Here is a 12,766-nt window from a genome sequence, read left to right as displayed (position 1 = left end):
TGATTAGCTCGCTCAGCTCAATAGTGTTGTAACAAGCTGCTGAGTGTTGTAACATGCTACTGAGTGTTGTAACAAGCTACCGAGTGTTGCTCGATAGTGTTGCAACAAGCTACTGAGGGGGGGTATCTATATGTGGGTGCTCACTTCAATTGCAGAAGATAAGAAAACACACTGGTTGCTTGAGATTTCAAAATGCTACCAAATGTTTGTCAATAAAAGAGCTTTTTAGTGTTTAGATAAAATAGTAATAGAGGTAAAAGAATCAAATAGTAATAGAGGTAATATAACTGCTTACGAAAATGTAGTGGCATAACGGGATACTCCAAAGTTTCCAAACCTTTTGAATATTCTTTATAGTCACATTCGCTCTGTCCGAACATTTGTCAACAGTAAATCCATCCACGAATGGGTGAAAAATCGTATGTAGGAGCTTTTCAAACTCAAATTTCTCAATCTTCTTTTTCCATCAAAGGAAATTAAAGACAAAATTGATCAATGAAGTATTTCTTCCCTAACTTAATAGGCGAAAAAATAAAGCAAGGCAATCTTTAGAGAAAATATAAAGGAAAAGTGGTTTCCTACAATCTTTCTCCCAGATGTTGAATAAACTGCCAAATTTCAAAATTCGGAGGTCAACTTTCTGAAGAAGAAAAGAAGAAAGAAAAGGGAAACTTGCAAAAAGTGAACAAAAAAAAAAGAAAAATTTTTTTTTTCAGTGATTTTGTTTATACATGTATGTCTGGATGCCTGCTCGTATCAAGTGCGGTTTGTTCTGTTTGCGTGTCAAAATATTACATTACATCTCTTGTTAAGCGTGGGGTTGTGAAGGAAGGTTTGTTTTAGTTTTTTTTTTTTTTTTCACTTTACTCAACAGTAGGAAAGAAAGCTCAAAGATGGAAGTCAAAGATGTATTGGTGCATGTAGGCACCGTTGCTATGTATATTATTCAGTACTGTCTTCTGAAATGGCTTAGTTTTATAGTTAAAGCTCATCAAACTTATCCAGATCTTGTATCATCTGTATTAGTGGTTATTGGTATATACTTTATCTACAGATTAGTATTTCGATCAATGCGAATGTGGTTGAGGTTTGCGATAGTGACAATAAAAGTTACTTTGGTTATGCTTTTTTTCATCACAGTAATATACTTGTATAATGGGTGGAGCTTTGTTAATGTGTGGTCTTTGTTGAGATTGCTAAACAATGGGTCCAAACTCTTTGCGTCGCAAGCAAATGAAGCAGAACCCTTGAATGACGCTGAAGCGTATTTGAGATATGCCAGAGAAAAATTCGGTGATGGTAATGGTGATTCAAATGATTATGAAAATGTACAGAAGTATATTCAAGAAGGGTTCGATTATTTAAAAGAGAATGTTGATTTGGAAGACTTGGGTAAGAATTTGAAAGATGTCTTGGGTAAATTTCAGTAGTGACACTATTGACCGACACTATCGAGCAGAGCGAGATAGTGGGGCTACACTCAGTAGCTTGTTACAACACTATCGACCGACACTATCGAGCAGAGCGAGATAGTGGGGCTACACTCAGTAGCTTGTTACAACACTATCGACCGACACTATCGAGCAGAGCGAGATAGTGGGGCTACACTCAGTAGCTTGTTACAACACTATCTCGCTCTGCTCGATAGTGTCATTAGTCAGTGTTGCTCCACTATCTCATTCCGCTCGATAGTGTCGCGGTTTTCTTGTTAATCTTTGATTCTTTTCCTTATCTATAGAGAAGGTAATATTTGACCCTATAAACTATTAACAAATAAGCCAACCCCTCAAGTCTATACTAAATAGCCAACAAGCTACTGAGTGTTGCTCCACTATCGAGCAGCACTGACTAATAACACTATCGAGCAGAGCGAGATTGACTAATGACACATTCTTGCCCTGCTCGATAGAGTTGTAACAAGCTACTGAGTGTTGCCCCACTATCTCGCTCTGCTCGATAGTGGAAAATTAATAGAAAATCAACAGAAAAATGATATTGCTGATAACAAAACAAGCAAACACTTTTATTGGCAATGAGGGTATCTGTTGGCCAGCTTTGCTCTTCGGCAAGTCTAACTAGAAATCTTCACGTGGTCTACAAAATCCTCAACCAAGCCATTCAACAAAAATCTCAAATCTTGTTCCTCCCCGAAGCAACAGATTACATCTCTCAAAATGCTTTGCACTCAACGGAACTAGCTAAACAAGTTGAATCGAGTTTCCTACAACCTTTGCTCAATCATATCAAGAAACTAAAATCATCAACTTATGTGTCAGTAGGGGTCCATTTACCAGGAGGCTCAGCAAGAAAAGTGAGAAATGTCCACCTCTTGATTGACCCTCAAGGGAAGATAGTTTGCGAATACCAAAAGATCCATTTATTTGACGTTGATGTGCCCAATGGTCCGATTTTGAAAGAGTCCAATGCAATCGAACCGGGGAATCAAGTAACTGCACCCTTTCACATACCAAATACAAAGTTTAATGTGGGATTAGCAATATGCTATGATATTAGATTTCCTGAGCTCAGTTTGAAACTTCGTCAACTAGGTGCCAATATTCTTACTTTTCCAAGTGCATTCACAACGAAAACGGGCCAGGCGCATTGGGAGATTTTGTCAAGGTCGCGAGCCTTAGATACACAATGTTTTGTAATTAATGCAGCACAGTGTGGTCAGCATGACGTTGGAACAAATTTACAAGGGGATGTAGTGAAAAGAGTTAGTTATGGTGAATCAATAATTGTTGATCCTTGGGGTAGAGTATTGGCAAGGGGCCGGAAATTTGATGATGAATTGAAAAGAGATGTTGACGATGATTACTACGAAGTAATCACTAGTGAGTTAGATATTGAAGAGTTGGAGAAAATTAGAATTAATATGCCGTTGTTAGAGCATAGAAGAGGAGACATGTTTTAAAAAACAAATTTATAGACTTAATTAAGGGAACTTGAAGCTCTACTTTGGTAAATTCTGATGCATTTTTCTCTCACCAAAATATATTACAATAATATATAGTGTTGCTATTTTCAATTAGTTACTCCTGGTGGGTGGGTGTTTAAATCTTCTGTTATTGAGAGATCTAAAGAAAGCTTTAAAATATAGATATTACCAAGAAAAAAAACCTCTACACATTCTCAGCAGCAATTACCCCATAATGGCTCCCTCTGTGTTTAAAACGCATTCTTACTCTTGATTGAAATACAATGGGCATTTCCAAAAAAAAAAAAAAAAAAAAAAAAAGGCAAGTGATATCATAATTAAAGTTTGAGGGATGGCCTGATGACTGGTCTACTCGTCTGAATACAACATTAAATTATCAGAAGAAGAATAAAGAAGCTTTTCTTGATTTGCTTTTGCCTTTTCTTCCCAATCTCCGATAAGTGAAATTGTGGGGTAATAAAGAGAATAAACGTTCCGTCGCATAAATGGAGAAAAAGAATGAAAAAAGTAGTGCGCAAAAGTCGAAACCTCGGATGACCGGACATATTTTTTTTTAACAATAGTCCTTATCCTTACCTTAACTTAAATTAACTTACCATCTCTTTTTCATGGTAGCAATTTAACCCGTGACTGAGAGAGGAAAAAGGTCAAGTAATCCAAACCCGTGTTGAACATAGAGTAAACAGAGGTCAAAGTGAACGAATGAGAGCAACAAAAAGTGCTAATCGTAAAATCGTAATATCAAAGCTAAAAAATCATCTATACCCACAAATACACACACACACACACACACACGCAAACTCACGTACTCTGAAACAAATCTTCTCCTCCCAGAATTTATTCACGATGGACTGGACCAGCCGTAATCACATCATCTCCTGAGATAGTTGGTATAAACACATCCTCTTCATTAACAGTATTACTCGATGGGTAAGTAAAGTTCTTCAAATTTGAGCGATTGGTTGTGTAGCTCTTGAAGAAAAATTGTGGTGTTCTAGTAGATTTTGTAGCTGTTTTGATATAGTGTCTACTAGCTGTAGAAATGGCATTCAAGTGATGAATCTTCATAACTGCGACTAATTTATATAACTGTAGCTGTATATGTTTTGTTGATTGTAAATGTTAAGGCTATTTGTTGGTGATCATAAAAGTGCCAATTGATTTGAGGAATTTGGTCTTGTATTTATATTGTATTCTTTTGGTGTGGTGGCTAACTGTAGAGATAAGCTTTTCTTTCCGTATCCCCTGATGTAGTAAATGCTTTGTACTGCATATAAGACGTGTTGACTCACGCATCTAAATAATATTATTTTGTGTAACTTATGATTATTGAGCTCGGTTTTTCGGAATTTTCTACAATAGAGAAAAGTAAAAGACAGTTGGTAGAGCGAATGGGAATAGAAGTAGTTGGGTTTTATTTTTCTTATGGTAACATTGCTGTTAAGAATTTAAACAAAGGTGTAAAAAAATAGGGATAAAAAATAGGGAGTAAGAGGGTACGCCAAGTTGAATAAAACATCTTGGGGCTATGAAGATAAATTATCAGGGATGAAATTTGTTGGGAAGGAGATAGGAGTGAGTAATTGAGAAAGGGGGGGTAGGAAATTCGGGAGTAGGGGGTTAGGGAGTAGGGAGTAAGGAGTAAGGAGTAAGGAGTAGGGAGAGAATGGTGTATGTGTCAACATCCCTTCATCAACTATCCCTTTTTTGTTTTTCTATTGCAAAAAAATTAATTTCTTAGTTTAAAGCTTCTAGATGATTTGTAGCCCTTCCCTATCAAACTCAAAACCGTTTATTATAATCATGAACCTTACATTATTTGACAGAAAGAGAAAGAGTCAACGTTTATTGAATCAAGGTAATACAGTTCTGGAACTCGGAAATCTTTGTATACTGCTCCTTTCTCCTGCCATCTCCATCCTCTTTGAGCCTACATTTACACGGTTATTTTTTTTCTTCTTCAACAAGATAAAAGGGCTCAACGAAACGCTATTATCGTGGCTCTCTACCACAGTCGCCCTTGTTTAGCCAGATTATTTGAGTGGCTTTTCTCAAAATAAGCCCACGTTCTAAATCTCACGCAATGATTACAAATGAAGACAAAGGTAAATAGATATTTCTCAACTTGAATAAGGGATTGTAGAAAAAAACAAGTACAAACGATGACAAATGACTAAGAGATTAAAACAAAAAAAACGGATTCCTAACCTACCCTTTTTAATTTCTCTTTCCTTCTCCCTCTCTGGCTCTCTTGCTATTTGTTTCCGCCGATAATATGTAACAAATTGATTTCTTTTCACCTTACTATCTCACTTACTTTGTCCTTGTTCAAATAAGACAATCATTGTCATTATTTTCTTATCATAAAAAAAAATTAAAAAGGAGCTCATTCAATAATAAAAGAGCTCCAATAATAAAAGAGCTCCAATAATAAAAGAGCTCCAATAATAAAAGAGCTCCAATAATAAAAGAGCTCCAATAATAAAAGAGCTCCAATAATAAAAGAGCTCCAATAATAAAAGAGCTCATTCAATAATAGGCTCATTCGATAATAAAAAAGTATACGATGTGTTTTGAAGATACTGTTGCCAATTACCTCTCTCATTACTAAGCTTGTGGCTTTGATTCGGCTTTTAATATCCTTCATAGACATAATTCGTCTTGGTTTGACTTGATTTGAAGCTCTTGCAATCTTTTTTCTTTTTGCAATTTATGTACAAAATATAATCACAGGATGAAAGAAAAAAAACATTTTGCTAACGCTGCTCTATCATCATGAGTTAACAAACCTTTCTAAATAAAAAAGGTGCTGCATTTCAATAGATGAATTGAGGCTTTTCTATTATTCCGGATTGTGCTAAAAAGGCTTGTAGCCAATTATTGAAACATAACTTCTTAAAAATCGGAAATACTTTTCATTCCTGCAAAATAAACCAATAATTGTTGAAAAATATCAAGAAAATATCACTCAATAATAATATAATCCCGGCCATCTTAGTACTAGTGTTTTTGGGTCATTTTAGTACCACCTCAGTACCAAACGGGTTGTTTTCTGACAATTTTTTTTTCTTACAATTCTTAATCTCTTTTCTTACAAATCTTACATCTCTTTTCTATTTTGCACTTCTTTGCATCTGGCTTTTGTTGTAAAAACCTATATGATTGATTTATTCAAACCTCAATGAAAAAAAAAAAAAAAAAAAAAAAAAAAAAACACAGGCTTTTTACATTGATCTAACCATTAACAGTCATTTAACGGTACGAGTGCCACACAGGTATGAGCCCTTTCCTTTGCCTTTCCTTTGCCTTTCCATATGTCTACTTTTCCCTATGCCTCTACTTTTCCCTATGCCTCTACTTTTCCATATGTCTACTTTTCCATATGCCTCTACTTTTCCATATGCCTCTACTTTTCCATATGTCTACTTTTCCCCATGCCTCTACTTTTCCATATGCATTTTCCTTTGCCTACTACCTTGGTCTAACTCTGCATGATACAATTCACATATTCCACAATATAGAAAATGGTCGTGTACCTCTAACATTTTTCACAAAATCTCTCTATCATATTCATCCATTTCCCCAGACGTCAAAGACTCGTTCGATTTTGTTATTCATTTGGTAATGTTCTTTTTTTTTCTCTTCTCTCTCTCTCTCTCTCTCTCTCTTTTAAGGTAAAGGCCATATATCAAAATATTCACTGAAAACCTTTTATTGTAGCGGCTAACTACTCTTTTTCATCTTCTTCTATCTCGTTTACTACTACTACTACAAGTACACCTCCCTTTTTTCTACTACTACTACCCAATCATTGTCAAATGGGGACTGGATGGGAATTAACTCAGGCACTCAAAGATCAAATCTACAAATATGCATCTTACCATCAAACTCCCATATCACTAAGACAGATGGTACAGTTTGGCCCTACTCCATCGCCAGGATCCATTTTCCTTGCCTCAAAATTTGTAGTTGAGGAGTTGCCCATTAGATTGGCCAAGAAAGTCAAGGATTTAGATAACGCTCCGCTAGGTTTGAATAATCTGCCGCTGACTATAAAAGTGAAGAATTGGTATGCCCAATCTTTTCAAGAATTGACTGAATTGCAAAAGCCGGAAATTGATGAAAATTTAAAAAAGTTGTTATACAGCACCGGAACCCCAACGTTGATTCCTGCAGGGAATGTAGAAGTGCTACAGCAGCAGCAGCAGCAGCAGCAACCACCTTCTCCTGAAATTCACACAATTAGCAATGGTACTGACCTGCTAGTGGACAACCCTGCAATTAATAATATATTCAGTGATGATGGAATCGTTGTCCGACATCATCATCACCATAACAACGCCAAATCCAAACTGAAGGAACCTCAGGAAGACTTGATCAACAAAACACTATCCCCGACATACGGAATGAAATATTTCCAACCATGTCCAGTAAACATCATCTGGCCCAAGGAAGTGTACGATTATAACAAACTAGTATGCCAAGCGCTCGAGAAAATCAAGAAAAGACACGATGCAACAGTAGCAACAATGGCTCAGGGTGTCAAAGAATGGAAGAGTGAAAATCACACCATTTTGGTCAACTCACAAATACAAACTTTTCTTGATAGATTTTATATGTCGCGTATTGGTATACGAATGTTGATTGGCCAACATATTGCTTTAAACATGGCCCAGAACTCTCCAACAAAGCAGAGAATCAGCAATGTTCTTAATGGTTCCAACGCAAGTAGCAGGAAGAATAAAACAAACTACGTGGGTGTCATTTGTACTAATTGCAATGTTGGTGAAATTGCCGAAGACGCAATCGAAACGGCAAAATATATAAGTGAAGAGTACTATGGGTTATTTGAGGCACCAGAGATCAAGCTTATTGCACCTCAACAAGATATTAATTTTATGTATGTGCCAGGACATTTGATTCATATGTTGTTTGAAACATTGAAAAATTCACTTCGTGCAACAATAGAATTTCATACACCTAGACTTAAAAAGAAGTACATGGAAGAGCATCCAAACACCAAGTATGATGAAATCGATTTGAATGATCTTGTGTTTCCGGCAATTAAAGTAATCATTTCGGAAGGAACCGAAGATATCGCGATAAAGATTAGTGATGAAGGTGGTGGAATACCACGGTCTTCATTACCTCTTATTTGGACATATCTTTACACTACAGTGGATGAAACACCCATACTTGACCAAGAGTATAATCAATCCAGTTTCAAAGCTCCAATGGCTGGATTTGGATACGGATTACCTATCAGTAGGTTGTACGCCCAGTATTTTGGAGGAGACTTGAAATTGATTTCAATGGAAGGTTACGGAACTGATGTTTATTTACACTTGAATAAACTATCAAGCTCCAATGAACCTTTGCCCTGACTATACTGGGGTAGTACAGAGGGACAGTTGAAACTAGCAACGCTCTTGGGATGCGTGGTGATATATGGCGGCGTTTTTGGATATATCATTTGGTGGAGTTGGCTAGTATAGATGAAGTCTCATTTTATCGAGGATGTCACTATCGAGCAGAGCGAGATGGTGTTCTAATCTATAGATGTATACTTTTAATGTGTATATAGAAAGAGATGAAGTATTTTGTATAATGACACTATCGAGCGACACTATCGAGCGACACTATCGAGCAGAGCGAGATAGTGTGCAAAACTGACTAGCTACAACACTATCGAGCAAAGCGAGACAGTTGAGCCGCACTGACTAATGACACTATCGACCAGAGCGAGATGGTTCAGTAACAAGCTACGGAGTGTTGCTCCACTATCTCGCTTCGCTCAATAGTAGAGCAACACAAGGGGAAACAAACTGTTGATATTTATCAAAATGAGCTTCATCTTCAAGATCAACCTCTCTCTTTTTCAATCTCTTTTTCTTTCTCTTTCACTTCTCTCTCTTCTTTACTCAAATCAATATAATTATTATCATCAAAATAATAAGCCGAGGAACTTATTTTTTTCTTTCTCCAAAGCTTAAAAGAAAGCACAAAAAACTTTTTTCTTCGCCTGGGTTTTTCTTTCTTTTTTCTTTACGTAATGGGCAAGTTCAAAGTTTACGCACCCCGCCCTGAACTTCGCCCCACGTCCTGTACGTTGCCCCCTAAAATATTTGTACTATACTAAACACAATATAGGACAGAACCTACACCTTTGCAATTTAGAACCAAAAAAAAAAAGAAAAGAATCTGGCACACTTAATTATGGGCCGCGCGACCTGTACTGTTATTGTTCGTTTTCTTTACTCTTCCCAGTTGCTCTTAAAAACTCTCTAATCACACAAGGGCGAAAATTTTTATCACACACTCTCAAAGGCAATAGAAAAAAAAAAAAAAAAAAAAAAAAAAAAAAAAAAAAAAAACCCTAAAANAAAAAAAAAAAAAAAAAAAAAAAAAAAAAAAAAAAAAAAGAAAAAAAAAAGAACAGCCTTAAACACAAGAGAAAAAATATAAACCTCCACTCAGTATTCATCTGAGGAGGTAGAATCAACACAAGTATAGTAATGTCGTCATCGTCATCAGCACCTAGAACAAAGCCCTGGGAAGTTGCACTGGGAACAAGTGCGGCGTCAACTCAGCAGCCAACCCCACTATCGACAACGACAGCAGCAACAACAGCAACAACAGCAACAACCGGCTCAGGTTCAGCATCAGTCAATCCACATATACCTGATCGTCCAACATCGCTAACTTCAGATTTCAATAATATGGCAGAGACTTCTCCCTATGGCACTAGCACAACCTATGGGAACCGATATGGAACGTCGAGCTACGGTACGGGGTTGTATGGTGGAGGTGGTTACGGCTCTTCAATGTACGGTGGAGGCTATGGTTCTTCAATGTATGGCGGAGGTTATGGCTCCTTGTACGGCGGAGGCTATGGTTCCGGAATGTATGGTGGAGGCTACGGTTCCGGGATGTACGGCGGAGGCTATGGTTCTGGAATGTATGGCAATAATCCAACGACGATGCAAGGTGGATTTGGAGAAAGCACTCAGGCTACATTCCATTTGATTGAGAGTATAATTGGAGCAGTTGGAGGATTTGCTCAGATGTTGGAGGCAACATATATGGCTACACATTCTTCGTTTTTCACCATGGTTAACTTGGCTGAACAATTTGGCAATTTAAAGAATGCTTTAGGGTCATTATTAGGTATTTTTGCCTTGATCAAATTTGTCAAAAAAATATTCAGTAAATTGACCGGGAGCGATTATAACAATGGTCTTAATTTGGGAGAGTTTATCAAGTACGAAAAACAACAGAAAAAGATTGAAGACCAGGTGAAAAAGAGCCGTAATCCAAATAAAAGAATCTCCCTTAAACCATTGCTTTTATTCCTTGTGGCTTCGATTGGGTTCCCTTATATACTAAGTAAAGCAATACAAATGTTGAATGAACAGAATAGAAGAAAGCAGATGGAAATGCAACAGCAGCAACAACAGCAACAACAGCAACACAACCCGTCTCCATTTGATCCATCAAATTTACAGTTTGCTAAGGCAATTTATGAATTTAACCCTGAAAATCCACAAATTGAAATACCACTAAAACCTAATGATTTAGTGGCTATATTATCTAGAAAGGATCCTATGGGTCAAGAAAGTAAATGGTGGAAAGTGAGATCAAGATCGGGACAAGTTGGATATGTGCCTTCAAATTACCTTACTGTTATTGAACGAAAACAGCAAGAACAAATTCAGCCACCGCCACCACCACAATCATCATCGTTACAAAAATCCGAATCAACACCAATAATAAACACAAAAAAGGAATGGGACGGGAAACCAGACAAATTAGTAGAAGAGTTCAGGAACTTTCTGTGATAAAGAATGAAAAAAAAAAAAAAAAAAAATAAACATGATATTAAACTATTCAATAAAAGAGGATGTGAAAGGGGAAATGGGGTTTGAGACCTATAGTCCATCATCTGCGCGACATTGTTCACTCTCAACTTTTGATCCTTTATTCTGCAATGAGTCGTAATTTCTGTAATTTTCAAGAACTCTTTTCCTTTCAGCCTTACCTCGAGCATTTAATTTTGTTGGATGTTGAGCAATCTCTATCCCTTCTGCTAAATACTCACCAGTTTTCTTATTAAGTTTCTGTGCAACTTTTATTAGGGGACCTTTAGTTGATTGCCATGTCTCTCTGATAGAAGAGTAATTGCGAATTGAAACTAAACGTGTGGTTTGTCTAATCATTGTTGTACAATGAAAAAATAAGAGAAAATGCTAATAACTGGTGAAGACAAAACCCACTTTCATTTGATCTTTATATACTTCTTACGATATTCAGAGTCATCTCTGCTTATTCTCTTTGATTTGTAATTCATCAGTTTACTATTTTGCGATCAAGTTCATCCCTTAATTTGATGTGGTTGCAGAGTTATGCATAATTACATCAATTGTCATCTACATTGAACATGCCCCTTAATCAAATATAGAGTATAGCTTTGCACATCAACTGAGGAGAAGGGAATTGCGACACGTGATAGAATTGTAAACTTCACTCATTTATAACAAACATTTTTCCTTTTCATGTCTATTTACTCTTTTATGCTCTACATAGCATCATCTGGTCTATTCTGCTCGATCGGTGCTTTTCTCCCCTTGTCTTCTAAACTGGCGTATCCCTTAATATTCTCCTTCACCTTTGATTTGAATTTTTCCTTTTCGGTTATCTCTTTAGCACTATCAGCTGTATCCTCTACCTTTTCTTTAGCGCTGTCAACTGTCTCCTCTACCTTTTCTTTAGCACCGCCAGCTTTCTCCTCTACTTTCCCTTTAGCGCTGTCAACTGTCTCTTCTACCTTTTCTTTAGCACCGCCAGCTTTTTCCTTGGTTTTATTAATGATATGCTCTCCAGCTTGTTTGGCTTTGCTTGTGTAATGTTCACCCTTTTCAACCCCGTCTGCTAAAACTTCTCCCATCTTCTTGTTGACTTTTTCACCGGTTGAGCCAGCTCCGCCAATTATGGTTTCACCAACTTCTATGCCGTTCGCTAACACATCTCCCGCAACTTTATTAACCTTTTCGGCCCCTTTATCGACTGCCTTCTTTGTCTTATCAACAATTGTATCAGTGTCTTTTACTGCATCTTGAGCTCCTTGTATATTATCAGCCAAAAACCTACCTGCTGTTAAATTGATATCCTCGGCTGCATTTTTAGCCTTTTGAGTGGTATTTTTAATTGCTGATTTGGCATCTGCAGTAAGATCTTGTGCATTTTGTATACCATCAGCTAAAACTTTACCCGTTTTCAAGTTTGCTTCCTTTGTGGTAGCGCTAACATTGCCTAGATTTGTTTCCTCTGCTTTTTGCTTGATTTCGGCTTCTTTGGCATTTTTTTCCTGTAAACCTTTTTCTCCAAAAACGGCCTTCGTTGCAGCATCCACTATACCATAATTTCTCCTAACAAGAACTTGTTGTCTGTATGCAATTGATGGTTTGATCGATCTTAATACTGTTTGACGAAGCATAATGTGCCAATGTTGTTGTAAATTTGTTGAGTTTTTCAAAGTCAAGGGAATGTTTGAAATTAAGGATGGTGAATTGCTAACCCCCCTTTATATACTGGATAGAAAAAAAAAATAAAAATAAAAAAAAAAAAAAACTGACTGTAGTATCGAAAAGCAATAGCAATTATAAAGCAAATCCATTAGATTTCTGTGCAAATTAGATACTGAATTTCTCACCATCACTTTGAGCATTAAGTGTAAAAAGTTACAAGTTCTATTTTTTTTTCCTTTCTTTTTTACATACATCTAATTTTTTTGATCCAGGAATCCATTTGCCTATTGGCGCCCCCACA

The 12,766-nt window shown here is 36.7% G+C and overlaps 6 protein-coding genes across 6 annotated transcripts; 4 read left to right on the top strand and 2 right to left on the bottom strand. All coding sequences in view use genetic code 12, as the record gives it.

The window, feature by feature from the left end:
- Nucleotides 1-405: 405 nt before the first annotated feature.
- On the top strand, nt 406-1,430 carry KGF56_000218 (uncharacterized protein; the record flags this gene model as incomplete). The annotated part of the gene is made up of 2 exons (XM_049323363.1): nt 406-419; nt 974-1,430. The coding sequence occupies 2 exons, from the start codon at nt 406-408 to the stop codon at nt 1,428-1,430; spliced, it is 471 nt and encodes a 156-aa protein (XP_049182671.1).
- Nucleotides 1,431-2,032: 602 nt separating this feature from the next.
- Nucleotides 2,033-2,917, top strand: NIT2 (putative hydrolase; the record flags this gene model as incomplete). Its single annotated transcript, XM_049323352.1, has 1 exon — nt 2,033-2,917. The coding sequence occupies one exon, from the start codon at nt 2,033-2,035 to the stop codon at nt 2,915-2,917; it is 885 nt and encodes a 294-aa protein (XP_049182670.1).
- Nucleotides 2,918-6,759: 3,842 nt separating this feature from the next.
- Nucleotides 6,760-8,325, top strand: PDK2 (protein kinase; the record flags this gene model as incomplete). The annotated part of the gene is made up of 1 exon (XM_049323341.1): nt 6,760-8,325. The coding sequence occupies one exon, from the start codon at nt 6,760-6,762 to the stop codon at nt 8,323-8,325; it is 1,566 nt and encodes a 521-aa protein (XP_049182669.1).
- A 1,131-nt stretch (nt 8,326-9,456) lies between these two features.
- On the top strand, nt 9,457-10,779 carry PEX13 (peroxin; the record flags this gene model as incomplete). The annotated part of the gene is made up of 1 exon (XM_049323330.1): nt 9,457-10,779. One exon carries the CDS (start codon nt 9,457-9,459, stop codon nt 10,777-10,779), a length of 1,323 nt encoding a protein of 440 aa, XP_049182668.1.
- Nucleotides 10,780-10,869: 90 nt separating this feature from the next.
- Nucleotides 10,870-11,157, bottom strand: KGF56_000214 (uncharacterized protein; the record flags this gene model as incomplete). Its single annotated transcript, XM_049323319.1, has 1 exon — nt 10,870-11,157. The coding sequence occupies one exon, from the start codon at nt 11,155-11,157 to the stop codon at nt 10,870-10,872; it is 288 nt and encodes a 95-aa protein (XP_049182667.1).
- A 359-nt stretch (nt 11,158-11,516) lies between these two features.
- Nucleotides 11,517-12,434, bottom strand: ASR2 (Asr2p; the record flags this gene model as incomplete). The annotated part of the gene is made up of 1 exon (XM_049323308.1): nt 11,517-12,434. One exon carries the CDS (start codon nt 12,432-12,434, stop codon nt 11,517-11,519), a length of 918 nt encoding a protein of 305 aa, XP_049182666.1.
- Between the last annotated feature and the right edge of the window lie 332 nt (nt 12,435-12,766).

This window comes from Candida oxycetoniae (assembly GCF_023343755.2).
Source record: "Candida oxycetoniae strain CBS 10844 chromosome Unknown scaffold8, whole genome shotgun sequence".
NCBI classification, from domain to species: domain Eukaryota; kingdom Fungi; phylum Ascomycota; class Pichiomycetes; order Serinales; family Debaryomycetaceae; genus Lodderomyces; species Lodderomyces oxycetoniae.
The sequence above is the reverse complement of the archived record's forward strand: the minus strand, read 5'-3'. Positions and strand labels throughout refer to the sequence as shown.